The sequence below is a fragment of the Pantherophis guttatus genome, chromosome 1 (assembly GCF_059756535.1).
Source record: "Pantherophis guttatus breed Tessera chromosome 1, ASM5975653v1, whole genome shotgun sequence".
NCBI classification, from domain to species: domain Eukaryota; kingdom Metazoa; phylum Chordata; class Lepidosauria; order Squamata; family Colubridae; genus Pantherophis; species Pantherophis guttatus.
The window spans coordinates 100,136,049-100,158,764 of NC_142063.1; the positions used below are offsets into that span (position 1 = coordinate 100,136,049).

At 39.0% G+C, this 22,716-nt stretch overlaps 1 protein-coding gene across 1 annotated transcript; it reads right to left on the reverse strand.

Moving 5' to 3' along the window:
- CYP2R1 (cytochrome P450 family 2 subfamily R member 1) lies at nt 1–12,033 on the reverse strand. Its single transcript, XM_034418644.3, has 5 exons — nt 11,721–12,033; nt 10,237–10,378; nt 6,935–7,567; nt 4,611–4,940; nt 1–2,844 (listed from the first exon to the last, which is right to left on the reverse strand). The coding sequence occupies exons 1-5, from the start codon at nt 11,931–11,933 to the stop codon at nt 2,666–2,668; spliced, it is 1,497 nt and encodes a 498-aa protein (XP_034274535.2). The 5' UTR covers nt 11,934–12,033; the 3' UTR covers nt 1–2,665.
- Between the last annotated feature and the right edge of the window lie 10,683 nt (nt 12,034–22,716).

Consider the following 22,716-nt stretch of genomic DNA (forward strand, 5'->3'; position numbering starts at 1 on the left):
TACATTCTTCATGGACCCATTCCATTATAATTTTATTTTGTTTATTTACAGCATTTAAAACCCTGGGTGGCTACCCATCAAAAGTTAAGACAGCGTTATAACCATATTAAAACTAAATACATTAAAAACAAAAACCTGGCACCAAGTCAAACTTCTAATGTGCAGTCAGCTCATTTTATTTGATTGTTTGTGGGGAGGGGAATAATTTTCTCCCATTTTCTAAAAGAGAGATGCCTGGTGGGCTGTTGGAAGAGAGTGTTCATGCAAGACAATATTATGAAGAAATGGGGTAAGAAAGAAGGCATGTTTTGTCACTGGAAGCTCTTGTTTGCTTCTTCTTTTTTGGGAAAAAACCCTTGGCAAGTTAGAAGTGCCATTTTCTCCTTTCAGGGAAAGAGCAACTAGTAGAAATGATACTACAGCATAACTGTTTCAACTGAAAAACCAGCATTTCTTTCCCTCAGTTCCAGTATCTTTGCTTTATATTATAAATGAATATTACGTATCAGGTGAACCGAGAAAATTGAATCTAATACTTCATATAATATAGATATAGGCTGTCTTGCACATATACTAAAAATTTAACACTTTTCCCCAAATTTTCTTCTTTTACTTTTTTTTTCTTTCTTGGTAAAACACAAGCAATAATAAAACCATACACACATGCTTTAATGGTATTTCAGCCAGTCATTAAATCTGTAGGCATAAGATTTCTTTCTACAATTTATTGCTTCATTTATTTTACAAAAAGGGGATTAAATATATTAATAGTGATATATTTAAAATATCTCATAAGAGATTACTCTTCCTTCTAATATTCTTTTCTATGTATTTAATAAATACCCCATATAAAATACATCTTTCTTTTATTTATGAAAGAGGTCCAAGCTGTAAAATTCCGAACATTATTGCCATCCTATTTTTAACAGTTATCTAGTATGGTAGTATTTTTAATAGGAGAGTATCAATGAAAAAAAAAAAAGATAGGCATACAAGATATGATACCAAGAGAATATTTGTAGCTCAGGGTTGACATGAAGGGTCCTTGGTGCTTTCTGAGCTTGTTGTTTTCTTGCAGATGTTTCATTACCCAAACTACCGTTTCCCTGAAAATAAGACATTCCCTGATAATAAGCCCAGTCGGGCTTTTGAGTGCATGCACTACAATAAGCCTCCCCCCGAAAATAAGTCGTCCCCACAAATACTTAAACACAGAGCTGGAAATCAGGTAAGACAGCAAAAGGAGCCCCATCTTGCTCCACGCACCCCAAAATAATAAGACCTCCCCGAAAATAAGGCCAAGTGCTTATTCCGGGGTTCAAAAAAATATAAGACAGGGTCTTATTTTTGGGGAAACACGGTAGGTAATATAATCAGTGCTAGTAAGGAATGGGCTTTGCTCTCAATTTATATTCTAGTGGCTTCCCCTGTCATTGTTTATGAAGATTCTCAATCATTCAGGTCAGGGTTATCCAAGATCCTTTTTCAAGAGGCAACTGGACTTTCCTTGAAGATGTTTCACTTCTCATTCAAGCTGAAGAACTGAAGAAGGAAAAACAAAGGAAGTCCAGTTGCCTCTTGAAAAAGAACCTTTGGGTTATCCTGTCAGTGTTAGTGGAGGTGGTCTTGAAGGCTCTTTGATTGGCCTGTTTACTGTTAGCTTGGTAATACCTCAGTCAAGGAACTGCCAAACAAGCTAACAGTAAACAGGTCAATCAAAGAACTACCCAGACTACTCCCAATAATGCTGACAGGGCACTAGAATATGAGAGCAAACCCCATTCCCTACCAGCTATTGATGTTACCTAGTTGGAGTAATGAAAGGTCTGGAAGAAAACACCAAGCTCAGAGAGCATCAACATATGCTTGGATAACTTCAATACTTTATATCCACTTCCTTGTTCCATCAAGGTAGTTCAGAATCAGAGTCTACAGATCTAGTATGCCTGAAGCTTCTCAAAGTAACAGTTCAACAGTCTATGTAGTCTGAAATAATTTGAACTGGTTTGTTTGGCTGAACTGGTTTGTTTGGCACCACCACTCTGAGAGCAGCCAAATTAGCTGATCTTTGGGTGATGAAGTAACAATATGACAAGACTGGAAGGTTTAGAAAGGTATTAGATGTTTTCAGTTTTTGTAATGGAATGTGTGGATGACCTTGAGGGACAAAAATGAAAGAGATGCTGCCTAAGAAACAATCAGACAAGAGAGGGTGGGGCCTCCAGGAGCTTAATGGTAAGAGAAAGAAATGTAGGAAGAATGCACCCTAATTGATTAGATGATTAAAAGTGGCAGCAGGAAATTTGTATCTTCAGACTTGCAAGATTCTGTTAATGCAGCCTTACAATAAAGTAAATTTAGCTCATCTCGTCATGTTTGGGTCACTCAGGATTTCCAATGGGTTCCAACTTTCCATGAAAGGTAATAGAAATAACCTCTTATCTGATTTGAATAGTTAAATTAGATCAAACTAGATTAAATTAGACTTTATTCCATTTCTCACTCCAAATTTTTTTTAACTCATTTTTTTTCTATTTAGCTTCTCAGAAAGTTTGTTCATGACGTTTTCTTAAGAATAGGTCAGAAATCAGTTCATTCCAGGCAAAAGAAAGGAATATGTATGTAACATCATTTCCCCATGCCTCTCTGGCCATCATGGTAATATTTAATATCGTCTCTCTGCACAAATGAGATATGGATGAGGTTGCAGTGTCATGCCAAATTTTGGCTTAAGGTTTGGAACCAAAGCACTAGGAAAATGTAGATGAAATCTTTGAAGTAATGCTGTAAAAAATAAAAACATTTCCATTCTGGCCAGCTGCTCTCCTAAACAGTGTCTTCGTCCTGAAAGGAAAGGATGGGAAGACAGAGAAAGTGTTTGTTTTTTTTAATCAAGAACTACATATGAAATAAAGCAAAACATAAGAGGCCCATTTTAAAAAAACAATCACATTGATAATGAATACACCAAATACAGTATGTATTTACAGTTTGAATCTATGTGTATTTATGGATTACTCTACATTGAAAATAGGAGATCAACAAAAGCATGTTTTTGAGTAAATAATTATTGATTTTTAAATTACGTATAACTTAAAATTATTTATTCCTTATAAAATAGAATTTTCAAAGATATGTTTCCCAGCTACTTATTTTGGAAATGCTTTCCAAAGATAAAATTAAAAACTTGATTTTTTAACTAATAGTATAGAATTCATTTTACATCCTATTTTATTTTAGCAAGTCATTGATAATTCACTATGAAGATAATCCATTATTGGCACAGCACTTTAGAAATTTTACACAAGAATTTCAGCAGTCCTTATAGATTGTGATAATTGATAAGGAAATTGGTATATATTGCATCTTTGGAGAGGAATGCACCATTGATCAATGTTTGGTTCAATGTTTTTTCCCCATAATAAATCCAGCTAATGTTTTACCAATCAAATAAGCATGTAACATTAAGAACGTGATTCAATTCCCGTTGTTAACTGACAGTTTCTTATCCTAAAATTCTGGGAGGTTAAAATATAGCCCATTAAAAAAGAAAGGGTTTGTTTGAAAATTGATATGACTGAAAAACTGAAAAAAAACCAGCTACATTGAAAAATTGCAAGTGATTATCATTTGTTACATATACCGTATTAACAAACAAATCTTCCCTGGGAGATTAGTTTTACCTATACAAATTCATTCTGGATAAGAATCCTGAATATTAATCTTTAAAATATTTGTATTTCTCTGTACGATCACACACATACAAACACAGAGAAGCAAACCTTAGGCATTTCCAAAGTGTTTATTCTTTTTCCTTTCCTTTTAACACTGTCCAAAGCTTATTTTTCTTTTTAACTGTTTCTAATTCAGCAACACCACACCTGCCACAAGGCCCTACAAGATTTCATTTCTGGAATATCCTTATGATCTTCCATCTGTTTCTACTAAGCAGACCCTACTTCATGCAGAGAAGAGCAATGAAGAGGATTAGGGGACTGGAGGCTAAAACATATGAAGAACAGCTGCAGGAACTGGATATGTCTAGTTTAATTAAAAGAAGGACTAGGGGTGACATGATAGCAGTGTTCCAATATCTCAGGGGTTGCCACAAAGAGGGAGTCAAGCTATTCTCCAAAGCACCTGAGGGTAGGACAAGCAGCAATGGGTGGAAACTAATCAAGGAGAGAAGCAACGTAGAACTAAGGAGAAATTTCCTGTTAGTTAGAACAATTAATCAGTGGAACAACTTGCCTCCAGAAGTTGTGAATGCTCCAACACTGGAAGTTTTAAAGCAGATATTGGATAACCATTTGTCTGAAGTGGTGTAGGATTTCCTGCCTAAGTAGGGGGTTGGACTAGAAAACCTCCAAGGTCCCTTCCAGCTCTGTTATTCTGTTTTCATTTTTCAGTTAGGCACTGCCACCAGCTGTGAGTTATCCCGATTCCTCAGGTTAATAAAAAAAATTGCCCTTTATTTATTAAATAATTTATTTATTAAATAAATTTATTAAAGCAGAATATTTAAAGCATGTTACTGTTATATATTATATCACATTTATTATGTAATTTATTCATCATCTGGATTTATGGACACATTTTTTTATGCTTACCTAGTGAAAAAGGAATAAATGCTTCTTTCTTGACAAACTGTCCTGAGTTGTCCAAAAATCTTTCAGGACAAAACATTTCAGGGTTATTCCAGTATTTTTCATCAAAATGTACAGAATAGAGATTAGTGATTACAGTAGTGCCTTGAGGGATAGAGTAACCACGGACAACTGTATCCTTAGAAGTTGCATGAAAAATACCCAATGGAACTATATTACAGAACCTTAAAATTTCATGTAGCACTGCTTCCGTATATGGCATTTTACACTTATCATCTAGGCATGCTGTTTTGTTGGGACCAATGACTAAGTCAATTTCTTTATGCACTTGTCCTGTTAAAAGAAAAAGCTTTTAGACTGTATGTAAGCATCTACATCATGTGTACACATAACATTTGTATTTACGTATGAAATTTCAATGTAAGCTTAACAAAGGGGTTTTTTTAATTGTCATTTGAACATTTGTGGAGTATACAGAACTATATGACTGCTATTTCTGTTACTTTTAGGGCTCTTTCTTTCTATTCAGGTATGTATATAAATTCTATGTAGATTATATAATCAACCTGAAATATAATCATGCATTTGAGAATTCAGAAATGTTAAAGACTTCAGACTTGTTTTGTGTTCTTGTGTTAATAAAGTCTCTCTACAAACTCAGTCTTTCTGATCCCTAGCTCCCTGATACTTTTAAGTAAAGATTTCATGGAGTATCCTCTGGAATCTTTGAGTACAAAGTATGTGTTACGTCATCAAGCTATGAGTTTTCTTCCAGTTCCTATATTAAAGAATTATTGTACAAGGGACTGTAAGTTCATCCACATTTTATCTTGGGACTGACACAATGTCCATTCTCATATTACTTCATTAAAACACATTCTGTTTAATACAGTAGTAACTCCATGTTGTCAGTCTGGTACACCTCTTTCTATCTCATTATTTTGATTTTTTAATTTATTGACAGAAGTTTCAACACAATGCTTTAAAAAACCATTTCTTATTACTTCACAAATATATAAAACTGTATATTTTATTATAAAAAATGTTATTTAGAAGAAATTGCTTCAAGCTATTTTTCATACAGTAATTGTATATATCATAGGAATCCCTAAGCAACATCTTGTCTATAAATATTGTATTTAAGTAATATTAAAAACAAAATTTATGGCATGGTTGATATCCACAAATACTTTCCCCAACTAAGGTAAACAACTTTAAAGGGGTCTTATGTTTTCAACATTTTTTTAGTCCTAACAAGTAAAACCATCTGACAACATATGACCTGTGCTCTTATAACAGTCCACAGGTTTTCTTTAACATTTCAAATATTTCATAATCTCTTAGCCAAATTTGATGCTTCCTGATAGATTTATTCTATAATCTAATATGGGTTATAATTCTATATTCCTTCTGTCATATAATTTTGTATATTCTTCTTAGCATATCAAGAAAGAAATACAAAGTTGCCTACATAGCCAATCTGCACCCATTTTGTGCTTATCAGAATTTGTTTTGCTATATGTCTGTGATGGCGAACCTATGGCACACGTGCCATAGGTGGCACGCGGAGCCATATCTGTAGGCATGCGAGCGTTGCCTTAGCTCAGCTGCACTATGCACGCACACACTGCCAGCTGATTTTCGGGCCTTTTGGGCCCACCAGAAGTCAGGAAACTGTCCTTTTGGGGGGGTTGGGTAAGGCTGTTTTTGCTCTCTTCAGGCTCCAAGAAAGCCTGGGCTCTCCAGGCTCTGAAGCCTGGGGAGGGCGAAAAAGGGGTCTACCCCGCCTACCAGTAACCTTTTTGCCATCGCGTGCTAAAACGTGGGGGAGTGTGGAGGGGTCGCGTGCGCATGCGCAGGAGGGCATTCAATTATGGGTGTGGGTACGCTCACATGCAATCCCCCCCCGTGCTCCCCCCGCTTTTGGCACGCAACGGGAAAATGGTTAGCCATCACTGCCATATGTCAAGGTAGGGCAAGAAGATATATATAAAATATATCAAGTTCAGTATACAAGGCCAGTAATTTATGTCAAATAATATTAATTGCAATTTATTCTCCAAAATACTAGTAGGAACTGATTAATAGTGGCCAAAGAAGCCCAATTTTCTCATCAAAATAATCTCACCAGTGCAATAATTTGACATGTCACTGTTTTAATATATCATCCAAATTTCAGTAATTTTAGGGGGGGGGAACCCAAATCTTTAATCTGAATGTGGCCTACAGTATGGTTATAAATTGTATTAAAAGATGTAGTAGAAAAATGATGTTCTTAGTTATCATTACATGCAAACTTCTCATCATAACAACTGCATATTACTTACCTTGGATATTAGGATAAAGAGCCATGAACAAGACTGCCCATCTTAGAACATTTGTTGTAGTTTCTGTTCCAGCAATTATAAGTTCTCCAACCGAAAAAATTAAATTATCCATTGAAAATACAGATTCAGGATCATTTTTATTCTTATCCATTTCATCTAAATATACATCTACAAAATGTCGAGGTGCTTGAGGCTTTCGGTTCCGAGAGAAGCGCTGAATAAGGTGGAGTAAAAAAGTATAGACTTCAGCCGCATTTCTAAAAAGTTGTTGATGTTTTCCAAAGGGCAAGTTTCCAATCCATGGGAAAGCATTGTATAAAAATACAGAAGCGCTGGCAGCCAATTCAATATTTTCACTGAATATTTCCATCATATGCTGAAATTCAGTGTCTTCGTAGGTAAATCGTTCTCCAAAAATAATTAAGTTGGTAATGTTTGAAACTGCATTTGTTATCAAGTACTTTAGATCAAAAGCCTTGCCTTTGTAAGTATCAATGGCATCAAGAAAAATAACCGATTCTTCTGTTATTTTGCTTTCAAAGGACTTTTGACAATATCCAAAATTTCGAAAGCTAGTTACTGCTAATTTGCGATGCTCTGTCCAACCTCTGCCATATCTTGCATTCAGCAAACCTGAAACATGCAACATATTTATATATTTAACTCATATTTAACTCATAATTCATAATTATTTGTTATACATTTATTTTATCATTTATTACCTTTCTTTATTTTTTCAGACAGATTTTTTTTTTTTGCCAAAAATAATAAACTACTAACTATTGGGAACATAATTTCTATGTTTTGATTCAAAATTAAGTGCATAAACCATATTATTCTACTCAATGACTCAATTTTTTGTATCTATCTTTGTATTTACAAGAAGGTCATCAACTCTGGGTAGAGGAAAATGGGCATCTTTAAGCAGTTACCATAACAAATTTATCATAAAGTCCCCCCCCCCAAAAAAGGACACTTTCAATGAAGAAATCTCTTTCATTAAATAATTATGTTAAACTATGTCTACAAGGTAGTCCTATTAAAAAAAATAAAAAAGCTATACAGGATCATATGGAAAAATGCATGCACCTGAAACACCACTTCTAATCAATTAATTCACAGGAAGACAACAGTATTAAAATCATGCATTACCATACATGGCATCTATTAAAAAAAGAAAAAGTAGATTCTACTTGAGGACTAATTAGAGAAGAGTTTCTACACTGATGTTCTTATAAAACCTTATAGTGAGATACCACATATACTACGGATTGCAGTTTTGGTCATAGTATCAGAAATAACAAAACAGCCTGAAGAGTCTGTTTTGTTATTCATTTTTTGATAAGACTATGTGTTTGCTTGCCTTAACTTTGGTTTCTTTGTATGAATCCACAACCTACCCAATCTGCTAGTAACCCTTTTGGGCTGGCCCAATTTATACAACTTTGTGACTTGTATATGACTCTAATTTCCTGCTGTTTGTCCTCAACATCTTTGTTCCTCTTTTTTCTTCATGATCATCAATTTGTTGCCTTTTGTACTACTGTTAAAGACAGTAGCTTTTTGTTTTTTGTGGTTTGACTTCTGGTATCTCTGTCCTTTGGGCTATTTTGTCTTAGGAATCCTTAAACTGTTTTCCGTTTAAGCCCAACAGCCCAAAGGTTTAAGGTGTAAAGACCTCAGAAGGATGGACAATGTGTGTTTAGGTTGACAGTTTGCTTACTTTCTAAGCATAACTTGGGTGCCAAGTTTGACATTTTATCCCTCTAATCTATCTTCACTCTCCACCTATCCACAGGATTTTAACTTTTAGTTTTATAGTTTTATCAAAAGTATGTGAGTTAGGTTTCATATAATCTAGCTAACTTTTCTTTTATTCAATATATGTTATGAAGTTTGGGGAATCATGTGTCTGTTCTGCCCCAGCTAGGGACCCCAAAGGACGCAGCACACACAAAGTCTGTACAAACCTTAGTTTACTAAATTAAATAAGGGGTTTTTTTCCAAACAAAGGCTGTTGATTAACTTTCTTAACAGCCTACAAAAATTAAAGAATAAATAATCTTAATCTTACTATGATTGGCAGAAAGCCCAGAAACAATTTGCAAAGAACGAAGATCAAGGCACGAAGGAGTGTGAACAAGTTGTTCCCTGCAAATTGCTTCAGTCAGCATTCCTCCTTAAATAGGCTAAGGGAGTGGCCAATTAGCCCCAAGCCTTACTCTCCAGGAGACCTCCTCCTGAGGAGCCACTCCTGCCTTTTGGCAGCTCTGCGCACCCGTGCGTTGAGAAGAGGCTCCTCCTCTTCGTCCTCGTCACTTAAGGGAACTTCTGGAGGTTCTGAAGGCCCAGGCTGAATCCCCGCCTCTGGCACCACATCTTCTCCAGCCTCATTGTCCAACTCGAGTGCCAGCTGCACAGGCTGCTGGCGCAGCACCATACCAGCCTCCTCGCTGTCCGAATCAGCCACCAGCCGCACAGGCTGTGTACGGGCCACAACAATGTCAAAGAGAAGTGGGATGCAACACAAGAATGCACATCAGGGGTGAAATGCTCCCGGTTCAGACTGGATCACCCGATCCGGTAGTGATGGAGGCGGGTGGTTCGGAGAACTGGTAGCAAAAATCTCTGCCCCCCCCCCATTGCCCAGCTGAGCTGTGCAATCATCAGAGGCTTTTTTTAATTTTTAAAAGCATTTTTTCTACAACCTCTTTGGCTGAAAAAATACTTTTAAAAGTAAAAAAAACAGCCTCTGATGATCATGCGGCTCAGTTGGAATCATCAGAGGCTTTTTAAAAAAAAGAAACCCTCTGCCGATCAGGCAAGTCAGCTGGGATCCTCAGAGGCTTTAAAAGCATTTTTTTAAAATGCTCAGCCGAAGAGGTTGTAGAAAAAATGGTTTTAAAAGTAGAAAAAAAAAAAGTTGGCCATGCCCACTCAGTCATATTACCCCTCCCACCAAGCCACACCCACAGAACCGGTAGTAACAAATTTTACATTTCACCACTGATGCACGTGCCCTACAGATATGTATACATTGTTATGGAATCATATTTGGAATATGCGGACCTACTTGAGACTCAAGTCAAGAATCAACTTTCCTGGCCTGGGAACTCCAACTGCAGCAACCTCAACTTTCATTGTAAGCCTTTGGTCTAATTTGGCATCTCAAATCAGGGTGCAAACAAAATATATTCTGGTTTTTTTTTTTCAGAATAAAGATAAGATTATAGACAAATTTCAAAACAATTCTGTTATGCAATAAACTTTATAAAAAAAATCACCGATGACAACAGACATACCTCCCATTTTGGTCAGCTTCTTGAACAAAGGCAGAGAAGGCCTATCTGAAAAAACTTCACCTTGCTGAACAAGGCATTCTTTTATTGCATCATAGCCATTCAGTACAATAGTTGATATGCCTCCAAGATCAAGACTAAAGATCTTAAGAAATTAAAAAATGGCATATAAAAGATATGTTAACAAATATTCATTCGTATTTTCAAAATTCCATAGATAATTTCTAGAAACACTAAATTATTCAGCCAATCCTTTCTTTGCCTAAGATTGCTATCACCATACAAACACACTACACACAGTGAGTTTCCTATTTGTTTTTACCTTCCAGTAAAAAGTTTTTTGATTTTTTTCTCCCCCTCACAACTCTGTATCCAAGCTCTCAACTGGTTAAAATGTTCATTCAAAACATAAGCAGACAAGAAAAGCTGTTTGATCCTTATTGCATACTTTAACAGGTGTGAAAGAAAATAGGATTTTGTTTTTAAAAAATCTAGAGAACTCGGCAGCTGACAGTTTTAACTTTATACTGGACAAATCTGTTTGGAGGACAATTTATTGAAACAGGTGGTCCGTCTATAAGTGTTCTATTTTATTACTGAAATACTACACAAAGCAAACCATTGTCTAGTAAGTCTCTCATGTTGTGTACAGGCAGTCCTTGATTTACAACAATTCATTTAGTGACCGAAGTTATAACAGTATCCAAAAAAAGTGACTTATGACCATTTTTCACAATTATGACCGTTCCAGTCTCTCGGGGTCATGTGATCACCTATCAGTCAATGGGGAAGTCAGATTCACTTAACAACCGTGTTATTAAATTAACAACTGCAGTGATTCACTTAACAAATGTGGCAAAAAAAGTCGTAAAATGGGGCAAAACACACTGAACCAATTTCTCACTTAGCAACATAAATTCTGGACTCAATTGTGGTCATAAGTCGAGGACTACCTGTATAACGAAGCAAAGTACAAAGAAATTACATTCTGATATGTATGTACCAACAATTATAAAATGACATATTCAGAATTATGTCCTGCTGAACCAGCAAGTTAATTATATATAGACTGTACAGTGTACAGTCCCTCTGCTCTTCGCCACCCCCAGCTAAAAGTCATAAAAATGTACCAAAGATCACGGACATAACAGCCTAAGCTTTTCTTTTTCATTTTAAGCTTTCCCTTGCAACAACCGTTTTCAGCTTCGTTGCCCTGGGATAATAAGAAACAAGAAGCAATAATTTCAATAAAAGATCAGTAGCCCGATTTCTCCGAACATGCAAACCCACACCGGGCATCCCCCGCTACGTTGCAAAACAACTCCCATCACCAGCAAAGTCAAAAGATAAGCAGGGATGGGAGTTGTAGTCCAACCTATGCGGGCGTGCAGCTGACCGGAGAAAGCTTGAAAAGGCTGTGTGATGCGAGTGGCGAACGAGCTGACGGCTCCCTTTTGATCTGCCACGGTCACTCCCTCCGAACCTACTTGCCCGTACAGCTGACTTTGCCTCTTCATGTAGACGTGAGGCTGCTCCGCGGCCAGGGAATGGATGCTGCCGATGAGAGGGAGCCCCGCCGGACCAGGCGGAAAGCCAGCGGGTCTCTTCTGCTTCAGCAGCTGCCTCACCAACAGCGCCAGCACGAGGAAAAGGAGAGCCGCGCCGGTAACTAAACCCACCAGCAGCCCCTCGGACCGCATTCCTGCCTCCCAGCCCCTCCCAGCCCAGTGGCTAATTGTCAACACAAGACTCCAACCTCAGAACGCCCTAGTGGCTTTCTTCCTTTTTTTATAGGAGGCCGGAACTGCTCGTCAAGCCGTTGGCGAGCCGGATTGGTCGGTTCTTCTCACTCGGTGGCGCTGCTTTCCCGCTTCCTCCTCGGCGTCCGGATTCCAAATTCTACCCGATGGAATTTCATCAAGCTGGGACATCTTAAGCCACGTGTTGCGCGGAGTGAAGGTCCCTCCAAGCCAATGCCAAGGCTACTCTCCCTCTGTCCCGCCCCTTTATTTTAGGCAGCGGTTTATGTAGCAATACGGCGTTGCCGAGAACCTCTTTAAATAGGTTAGATAATAATTTAGATTAGAATTTATTCAAGCCAGAAGCAGAGATGCGGCTTCTTTGACACTCGTTTTGAAATCTAGAGAGTTCCCAACAAGCTTCGCTTCTTTGGGCTTTTGGACGTTTCTTTCTGAAGTCTCTCTCTCAAGTGTCCCGAAGACAATGTGAAGAAAGAGCTTTAGGCAGCTAATAGTGGGATCAGTTTATGGTTGTGTGTTTAATTTAATCGTAGTTTTTTTTTTTCTTTTTCTTTTGTGAGTTCGAAGTGGATACAAATAAATGAGGCCGCGGGAATAAATGTTGGCCCCTCTTCAAGAAACCATTTTAAATCGCACCATGCATTAAAAAAAAAAAGTTTCATCTTTCAAACTTTTTCTTCTGCGGGATGTTATTTGCACACCCTTGGAACAGGCTGTACACTTTTCAAGCGGAACACTTACTTTCAGTTCAGCCATAAAACACGTTATGAAATGTACACATAATAAAATATATTTCATCTATTGTGTGGGTAAACACCAGAAAATTCTTGTGTGAATTAAACATGCTATTTTTTTTTTAATTGTAAGGAGAACAGCTTAATGGCATCCAAATATGTTTTATTTAAAATATTAACGCATGCTGATATGATCTGAAATATTTACTCTTACCTTAATATAAAAAAGGGTGGGTTTTTTTGTTTTTACCTATTACTGAAAGAATTATAGAACTACCACTGTAAATCTTTATAGAATACTGTCCTTTGATTATTCTCTCTTTTTATTTCCTTTTGCTTTGAAAAATTACTGAAAGAGATTTTGGACGGAAAGGTAAATTATTCAGTTGTGCTCTTTAGATATTCAGGGATCATTTCCTCCCTTCCGCCCCAACCATTAGCTATTGACATGCTACTGTTTATTTATTGTTCTAAAATACTTTTGAGTTGAAGAGTTACCAATCTATAAACTAGTCCTGTAATCAAGATTAAAGCAGTATCTGGTGCTCCAGATGTATTTTTTGTAGAAAGTCAGTTTGATTTAGTCTAGTGTTAAGGCACCTGGCTGGAAAGCAAAAGATTGTGAGTTCTAGTCTTGTCTAAGGCCGAGGTGGGCAACTATGGCCGTTTTATGACTTGTGGACTTCAGTTCCCAGAATTCCTGAGCTAAAATGGCTGGCTCAGGAATTCTGGGAGTTGAAGTCCACAAGTCATAAAAGGGCCATAGTTGCCCACCCCTGGTCTAAGGTATGAAAGCTGGCTAGGTAATTTTGGACCAATCACTCTGTGAAATCAGGTTTGGCCAGCAAACTGGTCAGTCACTTCGAGTTAAAAAACAGACTCTGCTAGGAAGAAAAAAAATTCTATTCTTTCATCAAGATTCTCCTATAGGGTATAGGCAAGGCATGGGGTAACCTTTGTTCTAAAGCTGTCCTTAACTTGGGTGTGGGAAGTGGATAACATTGGTTTTAGCAATGGTACAAAATAGGTGATGATACAAAATAGGTGACGATACAAAAATTTTGGAATGTGATACTCATGATCCATGGCATAATATTTCTGTTTTTGTTTCTGTTTTTGTTTTTTTAAAAAAAATATTTGATTCTTTTTTTGACATTATTCTTGATTTGCTTCTGAGATCATGATTGTAAAATAGATAATTATTTGACATGGTGCTGGTATCAGACAACTCTTGAAACATCACCAGTGGCAGTTACTAATTTGATGGGATATTTGGGCAATATTTCCCCAATCAGAGAAAATATTGCAGAAATATTCTATCAAATTAGTGATTTTTTAAATCAAATGTCACTCATGGGAAGCTATGCCTTGAAAGCTCAGAATGGATTCATCATAGAAGCATATGTTTTAATTTATCCAATTCACACAAAAGAAGGGATTAAGGAACATAAACATTCTAAACTATGGAAGTGCCCTGAGACAGGGACAAAGATATCTTATTTTTTTAAAGTTCTGATATGCCTTCCTGAAAAAGACCCATAGGTCAGAGTTGAATCTGGTGACAAGAAAGAGCTTGGCATTTAACTGGTGTTGAACTCTGAGAGAAATTAATAGAGGGAAAGAGTCAGAAGAGCAGAAGGAAATAATCAAAAAAGCTTCAGTCAAAAGGAAATGAAAAAAAGGGTGAAAGTAAAAGGAAGGGGAAAAAACTAAAGAAAAGAATGATAAATTAAACATTCTGAAGCAAGCTTAGAAAAGTCTACAAATGTTTTTAGCCAGAATAGCAACAATAAGATGTAGGCTTCTTTGGGTCACATAAACCAATTAATTTGGGAAGGGGGTGCATTAACTGTTGTTAGTTGCGAAGTTGTGTCCAACCCATCACGACCCCATGGACAACATTCCTCCAGGCCTTCCTGTCCTCTACCATCCTCTGGAGTCCATTTAAGATCAAACCTACTGCTTTAGTGACTCCATCCAGCCACCCCGTTCTCTGTCGTCCCTTTCTTCTTTTGCCCTCAATCTTTCCCAGCATTAGGTTCTTCTCCAGTGAGTCCTTCCTTCTCATTAGATGGCCAAAGTATTTGATGCATTAATTAGGTGAAAACATGAGGTTGTAAATGTTTGGAAAGAAAACAGGACCTAGGTCCAAGTGATTGAGCTGTCAGGTGTCATGACATTAGTCACCTTGGTAGACTACCTTGTGTGGTCCTTGATGGGGGACCACACCTTTCCTGTGCTATTTGTTCTCTTGACAGGAGTCTATAGACCAGGAGTGTCAAACTCACGTCGTCATAGCGTTGTCATGTGACGTACCATGACTTCCCCCCCCTTTGATAAACTGGGTGTGGGTGTGGCCAGCGCATGACGTATCTGGCCCATGAGCCGCGAGTTTGACATCCCTGCTATAGACCATAGCACAGTGGTGGGCTTCAGCTAGTTCGCACCACTTCGGGAGAACCGGTTGTTAACTTTTGGAGCAGTTTGGTGAACTGATTGTTGGAAGAAATCATTAGGGCAGAGAACTGGTTGTTAAATTATTTGAACCCCACCACTGCCATAGCATCTTGTTGGACTGCCTAAAGAGATGCAGATGACACTTGTACATGAAAACTTCAAGCAAGACTGGGAATGCAGTAGAAAGCTTGAACCGTGTCTGGAAGCCTGTTCAGAATCTGGATAGGGCTAAATTTGGTTAGGCTCAAGCAAAAGTGGAAATGCATTTCAGTAAATATTACTCATTGAATTTGTCAGCTAAATTTCATAATTGGAAGGGAAGGAAAATACCCAATTTCATATGAAACAAAAAAGGAAGGAAAATGATGCTCTAAAATGATTCATTGTATGTTTGCTTCATTTACTATTACTGCTTCAATAATGACTAATTATTACTCTAGAATTTCCCCTACTCTAATGAAAATTTTTAGTAACTTGAATGCTTGCTCACTGCTTTTTATTTCACCTAAATAGAAAATATTAACTTTTTATTATTTATGGATTTATTCCAATGGCCCAACATGGTGACAATCTGCAAGACCTGTTGGGATCAGACAGCATAACAAAATCAATAAATAAGTGAATAAAAGCATATACCTGTTTATTCAGACACTTTTTTCCTGTTTAACGTGATTGTTGCTGATGTGAGGTTTAATTTTGTGGATGTTATTTATTTTTTGTGTGTTTTTATCTTACAAGTTTTAATTATGATTTTAATAGCTACCTTGAGCACTGTTCCTAGTGGAAACCCAAAATGGCAATGTAATTAATAATGAAATGTAACAGAAACTGCAGGACAGCCATCCCCACCCCCAAAAGCCTCTTCATAGCTAGGTAAGTCACTGTTCCATATTGTGGTACACCAGGGGTGAAATGCTCCCGGTTCAGACCGGATCACCTGATCCGGTAGCGATGGAGGCGGGTGGTTCGAAGAACCGGTAGCAAAAATCCCTGCCCCCCATCCCTCCATGCCCAGCTGAGCCACACAATCATCAGAGGCTTTTTTTTTACTTTTAAAAGCATTTTTTCTACAACCTCTTTGGCCAAAAATGCTTTTAAAAGTAAAAAAAAAGCCTCTGATCATCGTGCGGCTCAGCTGGGATCGTCAAAGGCTTTAAAAGAAAAAAACCCTTTTTATCTTTTAAATGCCTCTGACGATCCAAGCTGAGTTGCCTGATCGGCAGAGACTTTTTTCTTTTAAATGCCTCTGCTGAACAGGCAACTCAGCTTGGATCGTCAGAGGCATTTAAAAGAAAAAAAGCCTCTGCCGATCAGGCAACTCAGCTGGGATCGTCAGAGCCTTTTGAAAGCATTTTTTTACAACCTCTTCGCCAAAGAGGTTGTAGAAAAAATGGTTTTAAAAGTTAAAAAAAAAATTGGCCACGCCCACCCAGTCACATTACCACCACCACCACCAAGCCACGCCCACAGAACCGCTAGTAACAAATGTTAGATTTCACCACTATGGTACACTATTTTGATTAAACATTTAAGAAATTTCATACACTATCTGCACACTGACAAAGAACTCCTACTGAAGGGATTAAATCCAACAGCAAAACTTTGGCGAGTGTTCATTTTCTCTTTTAAGTGCTTCCATAACCACATACAGATAGTCCTCAATTTACAGCAGTTCATTTAATGACTGTTCAAAGGTACAATATCACTGAAAAAAGTGACTTTTCACACAACCGTTGCAGCATCCCCATGTTCACATGATCAAAACTCAGATGCTTAGCAACTAGTTCATATTTATGATGGTTGTAGTGTCCTGGGGACATATGATCACCTTTTGTGACCTTCTGACAAGCTAAGTCAATGAGGAAACCAGATTTACTTAACAATCATGTTACTAATTTAACAACTGCAATGATTCACTTAACAACCATGGCAAAAAAGTCGTGAGGCAAAACTCACTTAACAAATGTTTTACTTAGCAACATACATTTTGGGCTCAATTGTGGTGATAACTCGAGGGCTACCTGCACCGAGGTTGCATTTTGATTTGAAATCTCTCTGTCCAAACTGCTAACTATAGTTATTTGCGATTCCAAATCCCACATTTGTGAATTACTCTTCTGCCTGAGGATTCTGAAAGTTGCAGTTCCATCACATCTGGACTACACTGTGTTAAACTGCCATGCTTAGATCATTTAAGCTAATAAAGATATTACCTCCATATAGATTTTGTTGATAGATGCATACTCTCTCAGATAATTTCAGGTGTGACACATATAAGGTTTACCCAAGGTTCCAAGCTATCTGAATTGGAAAATAATTTTGGATTTCTCCCCTACTGGAAAAATCTGTTTCCCTTTATTTCCCAGTTTTTATTAGGATTTCTGGAGAAAGGAAATGTTGCTTCCTGGAGAGAGAATCAGAGATACCGAGACAATGAGGAGAAAGGGAGGGAGGGGGAGGGAGAGAGAGAGAGAGAGAGAATTCCATTAATTCCTAATATACATCAAGAGTCAAAGGTGAAAGGGCTATGCACATTTGCTCTCTGTGTGCATATATGCATACAACTCTAAAACATTGATAGGACTGCCTCTGTGAAGTAGAAGTGACATGGAAATGATTCTGCAGATACCAAGAACTCCTTAATATTCTCAGAGTTTTCAGCGATTCATAGAATTGGGACCGTTTTACATATTTTTGCAGTTGTCCAACATCTAAAGAGATAATTGCTTGCTATATCAATGGGTCTCATCATCAAATTGGTTAACTGGAATCCTAACTAGGGAGGGAATCTGAGAATTTAACTTACGTTTCCAAATTACTTTTGGGCAAGTTGGTTCTATTGGTTTACTCAGTTGTAGGTTCTCCTTGGCTAAATGATCTTTCTCCATTGTAGGCTTAAACTCCTATCCTAGGTTTACCTGAGGCCGCATACTTCCTTAAAATATAGTTCTAAATGGACATGTGCAAGATTGCCCAATTGAATTGCAAGAAACCAGAGGTACTTAATAGCTACACTTCAAAGAAAAAAAAAACCTAAATTAAAGAATATTTACATTTTTCCCAGCTATCTTGGCAAATGTGCTTAATCTGTCCAGAGAAATACAGTATGAAACTCTCAAAAGTCACAGTGTCTCTTTTCTGTTGTAAAATGCCCTTACATTTTATCAATGGAACTGAAATAATCTCTTGCATTTTATTGCAGGGACCTTGCAGTTTTCCTTAGTTTCACACAATTGCATCTTGGTTTAATGAATGCTCCACAATTCCTTTCAGCATCAGGCTGGCTAATTATTATAAAATCTACCCGACTTTCTCTCCCTTTCCTAGCTCTCCTTTAATGATTTAATTATGAAGAGATATAAACTCTTTCCAGGAGTTTAACCTTCCATGAAAGTTATCCAACTCTCTGGATTTACTGGAAATGCTTATTATCTATTAATTATTTAATTATATATCCCACCTTTATTATTTTTTTAATAAATAACTTAAAGTGGCAAACATACTTAATATTCCTTTCTCCTTCTATTTTCCCCACAATAACAACCCTGTGAAGTGAATTGGGCTGAGAGAAAGTGACTGGCCCAAAGTCACCCAGCTGGCTTTCATGCCTAAAGTGGGACTAGAACTCACAGTCTCCTGGTTTCTAGACTGGGGCCTTAACCATTAAACTGGTTCTCATATTAGATTATGAGGTACAGTCACTTCAATATTGAGATGGGAAACATATAAATTTAATAAATAAATATTATATTAAAATGCACAATATATAATAGTTTACACTATTAGATGATATAGATATAGGTATGGATATATATAGATATATTAAATATATTACATGCGCTACTAGACACTTTCTGTAACACAAAGAAAACAAAATAGCATTGAGTAACTCCATTTGATGCCCTATCAAATGAACAATCAAAATTTGAAATTCTGTGGTATACCTGGACAGCTGCCATCTGACCAGATAAGCATTTCTACTCTGGATATTGATAAAACCATCGGGCAAGTGCTGTGACAATGTAAAAGCTATTTCATTACTGGTATATTACTATAGTGCTGGCAGGATCATTTTGTACACTACGGTGAGTTTTGATCTAAGTTTGATCTAGAACAGTTTAGGAGAGGAATATGACATATAGTTTTAAAAGTTTCTTAAATTCTATCATGACTACCCTGAGTTTCCACAAATTCACCTGAGAGAATATGCCACAAAAAATTGGCATCTCTCTACCTCTACCTCTGTCTTTGTCTCTGCCTCTGCCTCTCTCTATCACACTCAGTCTGTCAGTCTGTCTGTCCGTCCATCCGTCTCTATCTATCTATCTATCTATCTATCTATCTATCTATCTATCATCCATTTGTCATGTCATCCATCCATCCATCCATCCATCCATCCATCCATCCATCCACTCTATTTGTCTGTCTATTCATCAAATGAATTGAGCCAGGGAGCTCTCTTGCTCTCCCCCCCACCCTCTGGACGGCTTTTGCAACTTCAAGAAACTCATTAGTTCATCTATGAAAAATCTTAACCTGCTGCTTTCTTATTTGTGGCACAGATTTTAAAAGCACAACCATGTTGCCTTTCCAGAAATTGCCCAGGTGAAATTACCTGGATCTGCTTTACTGGCCCTCTCAGAACCATTAGTACCGGGTATTTGCTTGTTGAATGTATGTATTTCCTTCAACTACTCAGGATGGCTTCCATGGGAGAAGCCCTTTATGGGAGATTATGATGAGAGCAGCCCTACCTGGCCAACTACACCAGAGAAACAGATTCCCAGTGATTTTCCCTGGATCTGTGTCAACGGATTTTTGTAAATATGTGTCGCCTCCAAATGTGATGATTTCATTTTAACCATTTAAAGCCTTAGTTATACAGATGCACTCGGTCCTACGCAGATTTATTCAAAGGCAACTTTGTTTCATCGGGATTGTTATTATAATTCATTTAAATTTATTATAGGCGTCCAATTCCATTAGGCTCTTCGAGAGACTTACGCCGCGGATTAGGCAGCGTGATTTTAGAAGCAGCTTCGTCTATGATCCAATAGTTTCAAATAAGTGTATTGGCTCTTGCGGTCAATCGCAGTCGCAAACTCGGCAAGCCAGAAGTGCCAGAGAATTCCGGCTGCATCGAATGGGGTTTTTCCAGAGTAAATACGAATATGGCATTGGAACCTAACGCGCAATGCCTGCTTGTTCCAAATTAAGTTCCATATGTTGGAGGAGGCAGGCTGCCAGGGAACTGGAGAACGGCAGAGCGCCTCGCCATTCCTCTCGCGGCGCGAAACCACTTAGCTAATTACTTCCCTTCCCTTGTTAGCTCAGCTGAGGCTCTGGCCGTTTCAGACGGGGCCAGGTCCAGAAGCCCATCAAAGGAGTGCCTTCGAGCTGGCGGCATAAACACCCTTCGCCTCTGCACTCAGTTAGGGGAAAGAAAACAGGGCAGCGCTTTCACTCCTCGAGGGAGCCTGTGCCCACCCAGTCCGCCTGTCACCCGGGAAGCAACCGTGGTGTGTGTGTGTGTGTGTGTGTGTGTGTGTGTGTGTCTGTCTGTCTGTCTGTCTGTCTGTCTGTCTGTGTGTCTGTCTGTGTGTCTCTGTGTGTGTCTGTGTATTAGAGGCATCTCTCCCCATCTCCCGCCCTTCTGGGCTGCTCCACAGAAGATCCTTCAAATCTTCCACCTTCCGGGGTTTCCCCACTTTGTAACGCGGCGGAGGGAGGGACCTCTGTGCTTTTTCTCTTCCGACAAGGAGACCCGTCTGGTAAAGGAAGTAGAAGATAAATTTTCACTGAGGGCTAGACTCAAAGGCTTGTGTAAGAAGCCTGCTGGGTTGATTTTCTTCCCGCCTGAGACCATTTTCTTTAAAGTCTACACTCCCCTCGCCATCACCTTCTCACTTCCTCAGATTTCTCTTCTGTCCAATGGAACAGAGGAAGTCGGACTGTAAGTCTTAGAAAGTGGCGGAGAGTTTGACCCGCTCTTGCCAGGGTAATTGTAAAACAAACAAACGAACACTAAAAAACAGGAGCTCGAGCTAGCGAGCATCCTTTAGTCTTGCACCAGTCACCCAATCTTCCTTCCAGGGGAACGGCTGAATTGTCATATTCCTGGAGAAGAAGGGAAGATGCCTAAACCCAGGAGAGAGAGAGAGAGAGAGAGAGAGAGAGAGAGAGAGAGAGAGAGAGAGAGAGAGAGAGAGAGAGAGGGAGGGAGGGAGGGAGGGAGGGAGGGAGGGAGAGGGAGAGGGAGGGAGGGATGGAGGGGGAGGAAGAGGGGAGGGTTGGCCAGGTAGAGAAAAGAACAGGGCGCGCTTGTAAGCACAAACATCCGTTTACACGCGAAACAGAGCGATTTCCTGAGTCAACACCTCTTAGGGAAGTGCACACCTTCTCAAACTTCTTCTACCTTTCATTACTCTCTCTCATTTTTGGGGGGCGGGTCCTGGCGGGAGCCCGAAGGTACTCTCTTATGATTAGCGCACATAGCAAATCCAAACATCCTGGATGGAGCAGGTGTCCGAGCGCCAGACACGACTCCGCAGCTGCTAGACAATGACTAAGAGCCCTTTAAAGAGTGATGGATTGGGCCCTTGTAACTCTCCACGAGAGGTTTTTCCACCTCCTCGGCGGATATTGTCCTTTTCGCTCCGAATGCCAGGGGCTTAGAGAAGCAGCTGGAGATCAGCCGCGTAGAACGTGACCACTTCAACCCAGGAACAGAAGGGGAGGGGGGGAGGGCAGATTGGGAGGGGCCGGCCGGAGGACAGGGGAGAACCTGCCCGGGACTCCTGTAGCAGAGAGTCCAAGAGAGAGCGAGAGGAAGAGCGAGCGAACGCTGCTGCCTAGCCCAGCCCTGCCCAGCCCTTGCCAATGCAATTCCCCATTAAGACAATCGATTCAGCCGTGGCGCTTGGCACCGAGAAGTGAATTACACTCAATCCCAGACATGCAGCCGTGACTGTCCAGGCTCTCCTAATTCCAGAGCTTTAGACAGGTGGGACGGGGAAACCCCCCAATCAATCTCCTGCGGGAGCACCAGGATCCTTCTTATGTCACTTTCCCAGCTAGGATGAAGGTAACTTCTCTCTCCGTTTTGCCCTCCATCATCATCAGACGACGGGCTGAGGCTACCCCGTTGGATCGGTTGAGAATGGTTCCACCCCGCCTCCTCCTCCAGACAAACCTTTCAAAAAGTAGAACGTGCTGAATAGCTTCCCCTCCCAAAGCAAGGATGGATCCAAAAATCAGCCTTGCTAGAAAGGAATCGGAATCCTGGCTTTGGGGGCGCTTTGTGAAGATTTGGCAAAAAACAGCTTTTCTTGAGGGGGTTACAGCAGCCTTCCCCCAACCAGGCACGTTTTTGATATTTTATTTATTTTTGTATTAGGAGACTCTGGGCCGCTTACCAAAAAAAAATATCAATATATCATTGAAGCAATTAATACCCATATTTTGGATTCTCTCCGTAATTCCCCCTGTCCAAGGATTGGAAACTTGGAGGGGTGGGTGGATGGGGGCAATCC

Coding starts and splice junctions, on each gene's coding strand:
- CYP2R1 (XM_034418644.3), bottom strand. CDS start 11,933: ATGCGGTCCGAGGGGCTGCTGGTGGGTTTAGTTACCGGCGCGGCTCTC. Junction 10,379..11,720: donor AAAGTCAGCTGTACGGGCAA/GTAGGTTCGGAG, acceptor TAATTTCTTAAG/ATCTTTAGTCTTGATCTTGG. Junction 7,568..10,236: donor GAAGCTGACCAAAATGGGAG/GTATGTCTGTTG, acceptor TGCATGTTTCAG/GTTTGCTGAATGCAAGATAT.